Source organism: Phanerochaete carnosa, assembly GCF_000300595.1.
Source record: "Phanerochaete carnosa HHB-10118-sp unplaced genomic scaffold PHACAscaffold_11, whole genome shotgun sequence".
Lineage (NCBI taxonomy): Eukaryota > Fungi > Basidiomycota > Agaricomycetes > Polyporales > Phanerochaetaceae > Phanerochaete > Phanerochaete carnosa.
This window is the reverse complement of record NW_006767638.1, coordinates 824582-838641: the sequence shown is the minus strand read 5'-3', so window position 1 is coordinate 838641 and position 14060 is coordinate 824582. Positions and strand designations below refer to the sequence as shown.

General features: G+C 49.1%; 3 protein-coding genes across 3 annotated transcripts in view; 2 read left to right on the top strand and 1 right to left on the bottom strand.

The window, feature by feature from the left end:
• Nucleotides 1–3601, top strand: part of PHACADRAFT_263959 (uncharacterized protein) — a 4627-nt gene extending 1026 nt beyond the window's left edge. Inside the window, exons 4-13 of the mRNA XM_007400800.1 lie at nt 2010–2139; nt 2192–2251; nt 2308–2340; nt 2398–2529; nt 2587–2691; nt 2747–2785; nt 2844–2888; nt 2944–2970; nt 3028–3094; nt 3148–3601. Of these exons, the coding sequence (XP_007400862.1) occupies nt 2127–2139; nt 2192–2251; nt 2308–2340; nt 2398–2529; nt 2587–2691; nt 2747–2785; nt 2844–2888; nt 2944–2970; nt 3028–3094; nt 3148–3478 (852 nt within the window). The 5' untranslated portion in view covers nt 2010–2126 and the 3' untranslated portion in view covers nt 3479–3601. The remainder of the gene's footprint in view (nt 1–2009; nt 2140–2191; nt 2252–2307; nt 2341–2397; nt 2530–2586; nt 2692–2746; nt 2786–2843; nt 2889–2943; nt 2971–3027; nt 3095–3147) is intronic.
• A 193-nt stretch (nt 3602–3794) lies between these two features.
• PHACADRAFT_263957 (uncharacterized protein) lies at nt 3795–6530 on the top strand. Its single transcript, XM_007400799.1, has 13 exons — nt 3795–4023; nt 4086–4261; nt 4313–4404; nt 4458–4490; nt 4548–4569; nt 4621–4914; nt 4972–5179; nt 5240–5295; nt 5349–5487; nt 5539–5828; nt 5889–6083; nt 6133–6185; nt 6240–6530. Exons 1-12 carry the CDS (start codon nt 3819–3821, stop codon nt 6169–6171), a joined length of 1749 nt encoding a protein of 582 aa, XP_007400861.1. The 5' UTR covers nt 3795–3818; the 3' UTR covers nt 6172–6185; nt 6240–6530.
• A 1000-nt stretch (nt 6531–7530) lies between these two features.
• On the bottom strand, nt 7531–7895 carry PHACADRAFT_200535 (uncharacterized protein; the record flags this gene model as incomplete). The annotated part of the gene is made up of 2 exons (XM_007400798.1): nt 7531–7647; nt 7728–7895. The coding sequence occupies 2 exons, from the start codon at nt 7893–7895 to the stop codon at nt 7531–7533; spliced, it is 285 nt and encodes a 94-aa protein (XP_007400860.1).
• Between the last annotated feature and the right edge of the window lie 6165 nt (nt 7896–14060).

The window sequence follows — 14060 nt, the reverse complement described above, 5'->3', positions numbered from 1 at the left end:
GCGGGGATGTGCAAATGGATGTCTAACATTACTGGATGTACGTCTCGGTCCTACCCCTCTCGTTCGTCATGCTTTCTGACGTCTTCCATTTAGGGATGTTTTTCTGGGGAATAGGCATTACCGAACGTGCGTCGCGTGACTAACCATCCAGATTGGATGACGGCTCATTCTTTTCCATGCTAGTCATTCTCATCATCCGGACATGGGCAATCTGGGGACGGGACAAGTGGATAGGGCTGGGCTTGTCCGCAAGCCTCCTTTGCATATTGATCGTCAGCTCGTACCTCCTCAACAAGTTCTTAAATTCGCTGAGATGTGCGTCTCGGACGTCTGTCTACCGCTAATGCCAGCTGCTGACCAGTACTTTGGCAGTTGAACCCGCACCGGCGGTCGCGCCGTCTCTGCAAGGCTGTCTTCCCATCGCGGGCGGGAACCTGCTTTGGATTGACTTTGTGCTGTTGATGGTGTTTGAGACTAGTGAATCTCCTCACTCCGCCCTTGCAAGACTCCCTATCTAACGTGTTCTGTGTAGTCGTGCTCGGACTGACGGTCTTCAAAATGGTGCATACATGTGCGTGAACTCGACTATGACGACGATCTACGGACCACTGGATGTCGTTGTCACATAGCCCGAGGGAGCACTTCGCCCCTCGTCCGCTCGCTCTATCGAGATGGTCAGTCTTGGCGTTGACGTGACAAGACGGCACTGACGTCGACGGCTTTCCAGGCATTCTTTTCTATTTGTACCTATTCGGTACGATACTCCAGTTCAAACACGCTGCCGACCATAAACTCACCACTTGACACCTAGCGATATCGCTCGTGAACGTCGTCGTGCTACTGACAACACCACACGAGTTCGATAACCTCCTCTCCTTGTACGTTCTTTCCCCCACACATGCGCACGCACAAGCCGTCTGACGCCGGGCCACAGCCTGCAGCGCTCGCTGCACTCGATACTCTCCGCGCGCCTACTCCTGAACCTACGCGAGGCATCGATGCGGTCGTGCGTGCTCGTGGACGGCGCGTCGGTCAATGACGAGACGAACGTGAGCAGCATACACTTCACACACGAGGCGCGCACGAAGCGCAGAGCGTCCGCGGCGCTCTTCAGCATCGATGACGGGGCGTGGGTCGACGGCGAGAGCTCGCACGACATGCATACCTCGTTGGAGGCGTCGCAGACGCAATATTTCGAGCTCGGGCCTGTGTTGGAGGGGCGGAGAGGGTATGCGCCGGAGTGTTAGTGTTTATGGGCGTGTATTTTTTGTAGAATTTATCGCGTTATGTAATGAGCCGGCGTGACCGTGCGAACCCTAGTCATGACCCCTCCCCAGACAGCTGTGCGAACACGAACGCATGTGCACGTCCGAGTTGTTCCTCTGTTGGGGGAAACTATCGCCTCAATCATCCACAAAGTCTCTTTCTGATAGCGTTCTAGACCACGGGCGAGAACCGGTTCCGCTATGGACCGCGCTGCACTCTCCGCACGGCGTGCGCTTCCATGCGAAAAAGACGAGCATGCGTGGATGTACGATCACCATCAAGCTGCGTCTATACATTGCCAGTGGTTTTGGCACAGCCCCATGCGACACGCCTCTCCCCCGTCGGCCGTCAGCCTGATGTGCCCCGGTAATCTTGTGCGTGCGTGACGCATAAAGCAGGAGCCTTCAGGGACGCGGGTACGTTCGCTGGTTGCTTTCTGCGTAGCGATGTCTGCCGCGGAGCTAGCCTCTTTAGTTGCCTCGCTAAAGCGCTTTCAGATCGATAGTGTGAGTCGGTACCGCACAGCTCAGAGCATGCGAGGAGTGCTGACGTCGCGAGTGTATTTTTTGGGATTTTCTTTGATGTGGACAGTATCTAGATGGTGCGCCTGTTTCAAGTGCCACGCTACCTCTGCTGTACTGACGTATTTCATGCATAGTCTGCGCATACTCGTTACTCGTCAGTCGGCCTGTGTCTATCTTCCCCTTCGTCTGTCGCTCAGCTTTGTCCCCCTTCCCTCTCAGGTCTACGACTACTTCCTCACATTCGAACGAGAGGTTGAGCTTGTGTGGAGTGCAAAATGGAATCTCACCAAGATCCTCTTCTTCCTCACGCGCTACCCCGTATTCGCCGACTCAGCCATGGTGCTATATCGTGCGCGCTTTCTTCCCAGTGCAAACGTCGAGAGCTCATCCTCGCCCTTTAGATAACGTGGGCAGTAACCTCTCAGTGGGGATGTGCAGATGGATGTACAACATCACCGGATGTGCGTCTTGGACCTGCCCTTCACTCTCGTCATGGTTTCTGACGTCCTCCACTTAGGGATGTTTCTTTGGGGAATAGGCATTGCCGAACGTGCGTGGTGTGGATATCCATTCATATCGAAGGATGGCTCACGCTTTTCCATACTAGTCATTCTCATCATCCGGACATGGGCAATCTGGGGACGGGACAAGCGGATAGGGCTGGGCTTGTCAGCAGGCTTTCTTAGCCTCTGGATCGTCAACTCGTACTTCCTCAACAAATTCCTGAATTCTCTGAGATGTATGTTCTCGACGTCTGCCTACTGCTATTGCCAGCTGCTGATTAGAACTTCGGCAGTCGAGCCTGCGCAGGCGATCGCACCGTCTCTGCAAGGCTGTCTCCCCGTCGCGGGGGGAAACGTGCTTTTTATTGACTTCGTACTACTGATGGTATTCGAGACCGGTGAATCTCTTTGCTCTGTTATCACAACGTTCCCCGTCTAACGCCTTCTGTGTAGTCGTGCTCGGACTAACAGTCTTCAAGATGGTGCATACATGTGCGTGAAGTCGGCTATAAGAACGTTCTGCGGACCAATGAACGCCGTTGTCGCATAGCCCGAAGGAGCACTTCGCCGCTCGTACGCTCGCTCTATCGAGATGGTCAGTCTTGACACCGGTATAACGAGCTAGTACTGATGTCGGTGGGGCTTTCCAGGGATTTTCTTCTATCTGTACCTATTCGGTAGGATATCGTGATTCAAGCACGCTGCTGACAGTAGACTGACCGCTCGGAACCTAGCAATATCGCTCGTCAACGTCGTGGTGCTACTGACAACACCACGCGAGTTCGCGAACCTCCTCTCCTCGTACGTCTCTCATGTCTATGTGCACATGTTTCCCGTCTAACGCCGGGCCACAGCCTGCAGCGCTCACTGCACTCGATGCTCTCCGCACGCCTGCTTTTGAACCTGCGCGAGGCGTCGGTGCGGTCGCGCGTGCTTGCGGACGGCGCGCCGCTCGGCGGCGAGAGCGCACTCGCGGGCGAGACGGGTCTGAGCAGCATGCGCTTCACGCAGGAGACGCGCACGAAGCGCAGCGCGTCCGCGGCGCTCTTCAGCGTCGACGACGGCGCGTGGGTCGACGGCGAGAGCTCGCTCGACACGCATACCTCGTCGGAGGCGTCGCAGACTCAGGATTTCGAGCTCGGGCCCGTGTCGGAGGGGCGAAGGGGTTATGCACGAGAGCGGTAGTGTCCACTGGGTATCATAATTTTGGGAGCCTAATATGGGATTTTTGGACGCATATTGAGGATAGACGTGTATTTTTTTGTAGAATTTATCAGGTTAATTGAGCAGTACGGACGTGACCGTGCGAACCCACTTATCCATAAGCGCGCGCCCAGCAGTAATTCATCATCGCTGTTCTTCCGCTGCGATCTCCCGTCGAACTCTTCGTGCCAGAGGAGAAGACGTCGCCGCACATGGGAACATGAGGCTCGTGTTTTTCATCCAGGCACTATAAGGCCCGCGACGCGCGCGCACCGCTAGCAGGGCCCCTTCCGCCCGACCACTGACGACACCGGCCGCGATCATGCACCCCCGACACTACCGCCTGCGCTTTCTGCTCGACGTCGCGCGCGCCATCGTCTGGCCGCAGGTGGCGTGCAACGCCGCGCTGCACGCCGCGGGGTTTCATCCGACGCCCGCGCTACGCGTACTGCTCTCCCTGCTCGCCGTCCCGCTCTTCGGCGCCGTGCGCACGTCCATCGCTCAACGTCGCAACAAAGCATATGCTGGTAAGTTGTCTGCAAGGGGACAACACTGGATGCGAGGGTGGGGGAGCTGACGATAGTGCCAGCGGCGCTCGGCGCAGAGCCTGTCCCGTGCGTGCGCGGCAGGTGGCCGGGAAACCTCGACATCGTACTCGGCTTCGTGCGCTCGTTCAAGGAGGACTACCTCATGCAGTTCCTCGACGACCTCTTTCGCGAACACCGCTGCAAGACACTCAACATGCGGCTCCTTTGGGAGGACCAGGTGCGTCGTCTCGGCTGGTGAGGCTCGGTATATGCGCTGAGTCTGGTGTAGATTTGGACGATTGACGAGGCGCACGTGAGGTATATGCTTGCTGGGCCCGGGTTTGACTGGTTCCATAAGGGCTACTTTTGGCAGGAGAGAATGTGAGCGCCGCGAGGGGACTATGGTGGAGGTTGTGCTGAAGCGAATGTTTTAGGGAGAGCTTCCTCGGAAATGGAATATTCAATAGGTGAGTGCACGCTTTGCTTTACGAGGTCTGGAGTAGGGATGCTCACTTCCAGATCAGGGACGGTGCCGAGTGGCAAGCCGTAAGCATACACTCGCGCTGAATCGACGTTATGCTCATGCGCCGCTCTCAGCAACGCGCCATCGCGCGCCCCTGGTTCGCTAAAGACCGACTGTCAGATCTGAACATCTTCGACCAGCACACGAGCACGACGCTCGCGCTCATCTCGTCCTTCGCAGACGAGCGACAGGCGTTCGATGCGCAGGACCTCTTCGCGCGCTTCACGCTCGATTCGGCAAGCGAGTTCCTCTTCGGCAAGTGCCTGGACACGCTGCACGGCACGCTCCCCGTCGCGGGGCGCGCGAAGATGGGCCCAAAGGGGACGAGCATCGACGACGAGTGCGGATCGTTTGCGTGGGCGTTCGAGGTGCATGTCTTCTCACGCCCGCATGCGTGGATTGTTCTGATGAAGGCTGGAAAATAGGACGTGCAAGTGCAGGTTGCAAGGCGGACCCGCATTGGCAAGCCTTGGCCGCTGTTCGAGCTTTTCCACGACAAGACAACGGAGAGCATGGCGGTCGTGCAAAAGCGGCTCCGCCCGATCGTGCGCGAGGCCCTGGAGAAAGACACCCGCGGCGAATACAATGACGAGGAGAGCACATTCCTCTCGCATCTTGCGAAAAGCACGGATGGTGGGTGGTAGCCTTCGCTAGCCAGGGTTATTATCGTATTAACATTGTCTATGGTGGCAGATCCCCAGGACATTGCGAGCGCTGTGCTGAATATGCTTCTTGCAGGACGGGACACAGTACGTCGTTTGCGGCTCCTTCGTATATGGCTGTATGCTGATTCTGGTATCAGACTGCCTCTGTCCTATCGTTCGTAGTTTATTTTTTAGCTCTGCACCCCGAGGTGATGAGAAAGCTCCGTGCCGAGATCCTGCACACATACGGCCCAGACGGCCGTCCCTCTGTCGAGGATATGAAAGACCTGGAATACTGTGCGTGCTCGTATCATTCCTCTCTCTCCTCAACCTAAAATCTCCTGGAAGTGCGCGCTGTGATTAACGAAACTATGCGGCTCTTCCCACCTGTGCCAATGAACCTTCGGCTCTCCGACAGCGACCCACATGTCTTCCCCGCGTCTGGCAGCGCACCAAAATATTTTGTGCCGCCAGGAACAGGCGTCCTCTACAGCGTCTTCCTCATCCAGCGGCGCACGGACCTCTGGGGCGACGATGCACTCGAGTTCCGACCTGAGCGTTGGCTCGAGCCCGCGACTACGAAGCTGCTCGCGGATTGCCCATTCGCGTTCACGCCGTTCCACGCAGGGCCGCGTCTCGTGCGTCCAATTTCGCTTTCGCTTTCGGTATAGGGCAGGAAGCTGACGAGCAGCGGATAGTGCCTCGGCCAGAACTTTGCGTACAACGAGATGTCGTTCTTCCTCGTGCGGCTGCTGCAGCGTGTCGCCAGCTTCGAGCTCGCGCCCGACGCGCAACCTGAGGGCTCTCTCCCGTCGCAGACGTGGAAAATGCGCAAGGGGCGCCAGGCAATCGAGGAGATCTGGCCGGCAAGCTCGGTGACGACGTTTATTAAGGTGGGTTATACCAGGCTGCGTGCGGGAAATGGGACTAATTGGATGGTAGGGAGGGTTGTGGTTGAGGGCTGTGCCTGTGGGAATGTAGCTTCCGATGGATTGGTGAGCAGTTGTGGATGTTGCCTGCAACTCAGACGGCTGACTGGTCTGACCAAGTATTTAAAAGGCGTCGTATTCTCTTTATTTGGTACCACCTTCATTTTCAATACACTTCTATGCACCTATTCAGACATCAGCGTCTCAACATGTGAAGTTCTCATATCGATATCGTCGAAGATATCGTCCTCGGTTTTCAGCGTTGTGGCTCGCGAGTTATTAAGCGCCGAAAAATAATTATCAATAACGCGGTCACGCTTGGTTTAGTATTATTTGGTTCCGGGGCCATCCTCCTGCTAGCCTCAAATGGCGGCTCTCTTAGCTTTCTGCTTCTTCACCACCTCTTTCTCTCTTACCACCACCACCTCTCCCATTTCTCTTCTCATATCTGCGTCCACGTAGTTACCGTGGTTGTCGTCAATGGCATCAGTAGGCCTTGGGTCTTGCGGGGAGAGATCTTGAGATGCCACACTTACCTAGTCTTCAACTGTGAGGGAGATGGGCTCCATAACAGCTTAGACAAGCTTGGCGTGCAGTTTACAAGAAGGTATCAGGTGTCTGCTGTATTACCTTGGGTGTACGTGCTTACAGCTTGGAGTCAGGATGCTCGCCATGGGCCACAAGAGCTCAAGGTTCAACATTGACGCGGATTACTTTGACAATATGCGCTAACTAACATCTCAGCAGGCTTCAACTTTGACTGACTCAATCTCAGGTGTGAGCCCAACAGAAGCCCTGACACTCCTCAACATGCTGTCCGCAGCACCAACCTCAACACCATGCATCACCTGGGTCAGCCTTATCATTCCCCGGCTATCAAGAGTCTACGACACTAAGCATGCCTGTTATAAAGATGCATGTTTTTGAAGTCATCTGAAAGCCTGCACTTTCTACTGAACAATGTCTTCCAGCTCATGCATACAGCATCTTTCTTCCAGTTCAGTGGTCTGACTTTCTAGTTTTCTGGCCCTGCCTCTTATATTCAGCTCTTTGCCCCTGATCTGGGATTTCTCTCAGGTCTTGCTTTTTCTTCTTGACTATCTAATCCCGCAGGTTACATTTTCTCCAGCTTTCTTGGTTCAGCCATCTGGGCTCTCTTGGACTTTTCTGGAGAAGCTGACAGAACTCACATGGATAGCAGGTCTAGCAGACCTCGCAGCATCATTAGTTGAGGTAATGTCCATGTCTATGCCTGCTCATCAGTCTCGTCGCAGCAAAATAGTCCATGCATGGTGCAAGTTTCACGTTGCTTGATAGGCCATGTGTCCACAGCAGGAGCTGACCTTCCTAGCATGAGCGTGCAGGCAGCAGGCCTTTAAAGGGAGAGTACACCCATGGCAGGGGCTGATCTTTAGGGAAGCTGAGTGAGCAGCAGGTGCGCAAGCATGAGCGTGAGCAGTGGTGACTTGCTCTGCACAGCTGCAATGCTGGTGCCAGCACCAGTGAGGACGGGCAAAATGAATAGAGCCTGCTCATGATAAGCAGTGCGAAGTGCTCCTCACAGAGTGTGCAAACATGCAGCAAGAGTGGCCACAGGAATGGGCTCACCTTGAAGGCAGCAGCAGCGGCAGCGTCATGCGAGAAGTGTGGCGAGAGTGAGCGTGTGTTCCACTGGTGTGGCAGCTCAATCACGGGTGGGAAGATTGGTTTAAGAGGTGAAGGTGGTGGGACTTGCAGAGATGAGCAGCAGGAGCCAACAAGCTCAGGCACCTGCATGAGCCTGAATGGCTGGGATGGGCTACTGGCTGCTGCTACTGCTGTTGGGGCAGGTGTGATGGGGCAGATGATGGCGCGACGAGCGAGGCGGTGAACTAAGGAAATAAATCAAAAGTTAAAGTTAAAAAAAGAAAAAAGGCATGGAGCACCACACACCTGGATAACGACATACTCCAATGGGCAGACCTGTCCTCTCTCAGGCAGAAGCTTATTGTCCAGTGTAGTGGATTAGACATCGAGTGAGCATGAACATACTAGATGAGGCTGTATTCAGCATACATTTGCAAAGGAGGGCCAGAGAGACAGAGCGAGGCTGCATTCAGCACACATTCATGAAGGAGAGCCAGAGAGTCTGGACAAGGCTGCATTCAGCACATGTTTACAAAGGAGGGCCAGAGAGATGGAACGAGGCTGCATTCAGCACACATCTACAAATGAGAAGCACAAACACAGGTGATGGATGTGGTTCAAGAGCGAGCATTGTAGCGCCAAGTTGGGGTCAGTAAAGTACAAACATGGGTAAATAACATGTGCATGAGGTGCTGGTAAACATGCTCAAAAATCGAAACAAAAATTCAATGTCGAGTGTGTATTTTATTGCTTTGCTCACCATGCTCACTGGTCATGTCTTGTTGTGCCTTCATATCTGCTGCATCTACAGCTACTGATCATCCCGTCTGTCTAGGATCAGGTTGCAATCCAACACAGCTGGAGTAAGACACCTATATTGTAGTATCCATAATATGTGTATGTACATTGTATGAAAATGCCTTGCTGTGCCACAATTTCAATGGTATATATTTATGTGCTCATCATTATCTTGTTGTTACAAACCTGAGACAAACTTGCTCTTCCTGTACGCAGCACAATTGCATATAAACCTTCATAATCTTAATCAGAGCACCCATGAAGAACCAATGTTATAGGCTTTGAGGCTCAGCTCACACATCACTACCTCTTACTGTTGAGCCTTAGCTCCAGCCTATAGTTATCTTTGCCTACCCCTTGTGGTTGCCTGTCCTAGTCTCTGATAGAACTGTTCTGGCTGTAGTTAGTGTTGGAGTGTGATTATCACTGATAGTTTTAACATGAAAGTGAAATGAATTGAGGTGGCCAGCAGAAAATTTAAGCAATGTATAAGTGAAGGTCTAGTGCATCCAAAGCTAGCTTAAACTTGTAATCTTAAGCAAGTTGGAAGCAAATCTAAAAAGTTGAAAACCTTGAAACCATGACCTTAAAAGAATTTGATCTTGAAAAGAATGATTAGAGATCTATAGAGTAAGCTATATTCTGATACAGAGAGGAAGAATGCTTCCAGATAAAGCTTGAAACTAAATGGAGTTTGTAAAATAAATGTTTTGGCTCATTCTTAGGGAAAAAGAAAGGCATTGAGAATTAAGAAGTGCCATTAGTTCAAGGAGATTTCCTGGTGCTTATGCCATTTGACTGCACAATTTCTTAGTATAGAGCAAACTGTGTGCATTATGTGTTCTGGTCAGACAATTCAGTAAGCTATGGTGTTTCTGTGCAATTAAGCAGCTAAGTGTACATGAGACAGACACAGCATAACATATAAACTAGCTCATTCAATATTCAATCTTCACCTGTACTTAAGGGATCATCATTACAAGCTTTCACCAGGCAGTGCAGCATTAAGCAAATATGAACTGATCTTACAGGCATAGGCTGATAGATTAAAAGGCTTGTGATTAATACAATAGGTATTTACACTCATAAACCATGTATCTTACATCTTTGTATGGCAAGATCATCCACATCTAAACCAATATGCACTCACTGGCATTTAGTGGTGTTACTTCATTAAAGTTCAGTATATTCCAGGTTCTACAAAAGTAAGTGCCTTTAATTGCACCTTTGAGCGTTTCCTGATGAGGTTCAAGTTTAACTTGAGGCCCTGAACCAGACTTTTAAGGCTTGCAAACTTTAAGCTCTGTCCTGCATATTATTATACTAAATATAGAGTTAGCTTTTGTTATTGTAACATATTACTATTATATAAACACTGCCATTGCTGTCATGAGCAAATCATTCATACTAAGACAGTGCAAATGATAGAAAGAAGTTTTGTAATATGGTAAGGAATGAAGAAATTGTACCTGCTGAGCACCTGTGCTGTGGCCCACATCACCCTAGTTAAAATCTTTCACACTGGCAGGATGTTCCCAGCAGAAGCTCACCAATCTCTTCTCATTGTACACCCTCTTCCATTACATGTGCCTCACTACATTTCATCCCACACACAGATTGCAACTTTCATTGCATTCAATGCTCTTTGCACGCCTACTCCTGAACTTGCACGAGGCCTTACTGCAGCTGACGCATATAGACCACACCATATCTGGGACATTCTTCAGCATCGATGACCGTGCATAGATCAATGGTGATAGCGTACACCTTTAGCCGCAAGTCTGATTCCCAACAAATTAGTGTACACAGGTTGAAATTGATTTGCAATTTATCGTTTAACCCTCTCGTTGACCAATGCTGTCCATTGCACCCAACTTTATGGTATGGGTTGAAATTCTTTCTGTCGTGCATGAAAGGAGTAATAGGAGTAATCAGATTGTAGTGATCATCATAATATGAATTTGGTACTATGATATGTATTGCTGTTCAATGTTCAATGTCAACCATCAAAGACGGCATGTTGAAAATTACTTTCAGTGGATAGAGAACCTAAGCATGCAGGCTGCTTCCCTTAATTGACTCCTTTAGCAAAGACAACCAGAAGAGGAGACATACACTTTGGCATGTGTTAGTTTCCCTCTCACAAAGCAGCCTCCATGATAGAGGAATGTGCAAGAGGAACTTATCCTGAGGACTAACGTAAAGGTCTGCACCAGAACAAACAACTCTCAGTGCAGAACCAGAGAGCATTTGTCCACCTCTCGAGTTACATACCTTGATGACTTAACAATGTGAGGAAGGAGAATGTGAGGTAATAGCATGAGAGGCAGACAACGTGGAAGACATGCGGTGCAAACAAAATGCTCGAGGAGAATAGGAACAAAGACAGCAGCTGACATGAAATTGAACAGATGAGAACAGGAGAGAGGGACACAATTGTAAACTGCTTGGCTAGATAGGAATTGGATGTCTGAGAACACAATGGTATTAGGCAGAATCAACCGAAGACATGAGATGACCAGCAGAACAGCAATGCCAAAGATGGTTAACACAGATTGAGCAGCAAAGCGGCAAGATGACTGGAACACATGTCAAACTGAGACAACACTATAATCCAAAGACTGAGACGAGCAAGCGAGGTTTAGTCTGCAAGGTATTTAACCCAGCTTAGTTTGCACAGATTGTTGGTGACAACAAGTGCCAAGAATCAAGAAAGTAGGAACAGATTGCCAAGAAGGAATATTGGCCACCAGGAATGTTAAGAAGAATACACTGACCAAAGAACAAGAACAAGATGTCTATTTATTGCCTGCTGACTTCTCACAACTCAACCAGGTCAAGAATGTGTTCCTGACCTCACACCAGCACCATATGTCAGCGCCTATCAGCTTGACGGACTCTGTGGTGCACAGTGGTGTGTCGTCCTTCCTGCTGCAGCCATTCTGCCATGTGCAGCAGTCATGCAAGTGGGAGCTTGAGCCTGGAGTGGCATGGCATAACAGTATAATACTTCTTTAGTAGCTATCAGTAGTAAAACCAATTGAAGTTTATTTGTGCAAAACATCAGCATTTGGTATGCATGAAAGCAGAGCCTGAGTGGCCAAATTCTCATGAACAGCACACTTGCTCTGTCTTATAAGCCATGCATAGATGCTGCAAATTATATAGTATTATATAACTATACAATATACATATATGTTATGCAGACTATATAAACCCTACAATTATGACTAAAATTGGCTAGATCAAAAAACGCCACCAATTTATATATACTCTTACTGGGAGTTTGAAATAGTTTAGTGTATCAGAATGGTTTCCAGATTGTGTATGGGTATATTTAAGATTATGAGAAATTCACCAAAAGTCTGATGAAGCTCTCTAAGCCCAGCCCAAAAAGTGTGGCCTGAGTCAAGCTTGGCAGTGAGCTTAAGGCCAGACTCAGAGCATATTCAAGCTCAAGCCTGGCTTAGAAGCTCCAGCTTGGATTGGGCTTGGGTGCACTAGCTCTGTTACTGTTCTTTGAGTTTAGAATAAGGTGAGAGCAATTTGATATGCACATACAAGACAAAATATGGATATTTTAGAATTAACAGTTTCTGCTGAGCATGATTGTGTGCCATTGTCTGGTGCCTGCTATAGGTGTGCACTTGCGGACTTCATCACAACTTGAGTTGTTTTTCAGATGAAGGTTTTTTAAAAGTTATAATTTGGCAAGTATATACAGTAATAATATACTACACTCAAATATACTCTTTTTTGATAGCACCAGAACACTCATTGCATTGTAAGCAAGCTTGAGCTTAAGCTCAGAGCTTGGTTCAATGTTGCCACAAGCCCAAGCTGGGCCTGCACATTACTAGCAAGAGACTAGAAGTGGGAGAAGCTGAACTTCTGAGGAGCAAGACAGCCAAAAGTGATAGCCAGGGTAAATACCAGCTCAAGATTGGAGATCTTATTCCAGAAAGTTTGCAGTACTATATACCCTACAGAGTAGGTATCATACAGTATTACCTAAACATACTCTGACCTACTTCAAAGTTCTATATAGAAGCTGGGCCAGAGCTTGACAAAGCCTGACATGAGTCTGATAAAGTTCAGCTTACATAGGGGCTGAGTCTGGACTGAGCCTAATGCTGACTGGATTGATATAGGAGCTGGAGAGTTATGATGGGAGAAAGAGGTAAAAATAGGAGAAATGTAGAGACAGAGGTAAAAGAGTGAAAATAAGCGAAAATAGGTGGAAATAGTGGTTAAATTATGACAAAGACTAATAAGACTTTGCTTAGAATCTCTGCCCTCTGTTTGAGCTTCTTCTCACAACTAATTTCCTGTCTTTACAATATTGGCTACAATGTGGTGTAGTATTTTAATAGCACAAAAGGTTCCAGGTTGAGACCTCTTTCTCTCTCTTATGTATTGTATGAGACTGTACAGGTGTAATGAACCACTTGGAAGAGCAAAAGATCAGAGAAGGTCAAAGGCTGAGACAGAAGCCTGCCATAATGCAGAACATTCCTACATGTTATAGACCCTTCAAACCTTTGAATATGCTTCTAATACTGTGTATCATATGTGCATGATGCCCTAAAAGCTGTAGTAGCTCTTGAAAGGCTTTCAGCTACCTTATAAGTATAAAAGAACCAGAACACAGCTGAAATAACAGAAGGTTATGATCTATAGCAGTATAACGTACTGTGAAACATATATCAAAGCTATATATGGGCATATACATATAGACTGGAATGTATGAAAACCATAGAATGCAGAAGACAGAAGGAACTGAGTCAGGAATACTTGTCTCTGCAATTACAGCAAAGAAGTGTGGATTGTACTATTAGAGGTAGTTAATCAGGTATTGATTGTATATCTACATAGTCACCAATATGATGGGGAGTGTCTATGAATATTTCTATGAATTTACAATGTGTATACAGTGTGCAGTAGCTTGGCTAACCTTGAAAACACCGGCAAGAATGTTTGCGCTCATTTAGGCGTCATAAGCGCTGGTACCAGGGACATCCGGACACATCAAATGGTGCTCTCGCATGCCACAGATTATATCCGCATTCTAGCAGATTTATCCGAAATTTGTCGGAAAGAAGACAGCCTTGTCATTCTGGCACCGTTTTTGCTCTTAAGAGGTACATCCAAACCTTTACTGTGCCATCCACCCAAAAGAGGCCCTCATCCAGGCAAATCTTTGTGCATATTTACTATATACAGCATGAACAGGTGTGCAGTCAATGTATTGAACCTTAACTCTTTCTGAAACTGGTCAAAAACAGTCAAAAACAGCCTTCGGAGGCCTCAAAACAAGCTCAAACAAAGACCGCGCCCCTTCTGCGCTTAAGCGCCCGTTACTAATGGTGGTTCACGTAGTCCCGGCTGCAGATCTGGCAGATCTGCAGCCGGGACTATGTGAACCACTATGACTAAGCATCTGGGGAGGCTGTTAAGGCCTGCTGGATTCACAAGCCCACCTCCTTCAATAAAGTCCCAATAATTCTGATAAAATGC

Bases quoted from the DNA above. Each gene is read 5' to 3' on its own strand.
- PHACADRAFT_263957 (XM_007400799.1), top strand. From the start codon at position 3,819: ATGCACCCCCGACACTACCGCCTGCGCTTTCTGCTCGACGTCGCGCGC. The intron at 4,024-4,085 runs GTAAGTTGTCTG...CGATAGTGCCAG, and splicing joins TCGCAACAAAGCATATGCTG to CGGCGCTCGGCGCAGAGCCT. The intron at 5,296-5,348 runs GTACGTCGTTTG...TTCTGGTATCAG, and splicing joins TTCTTGCAGGACGGGACACA to ACTGCCTCTGTCCTATCGTT.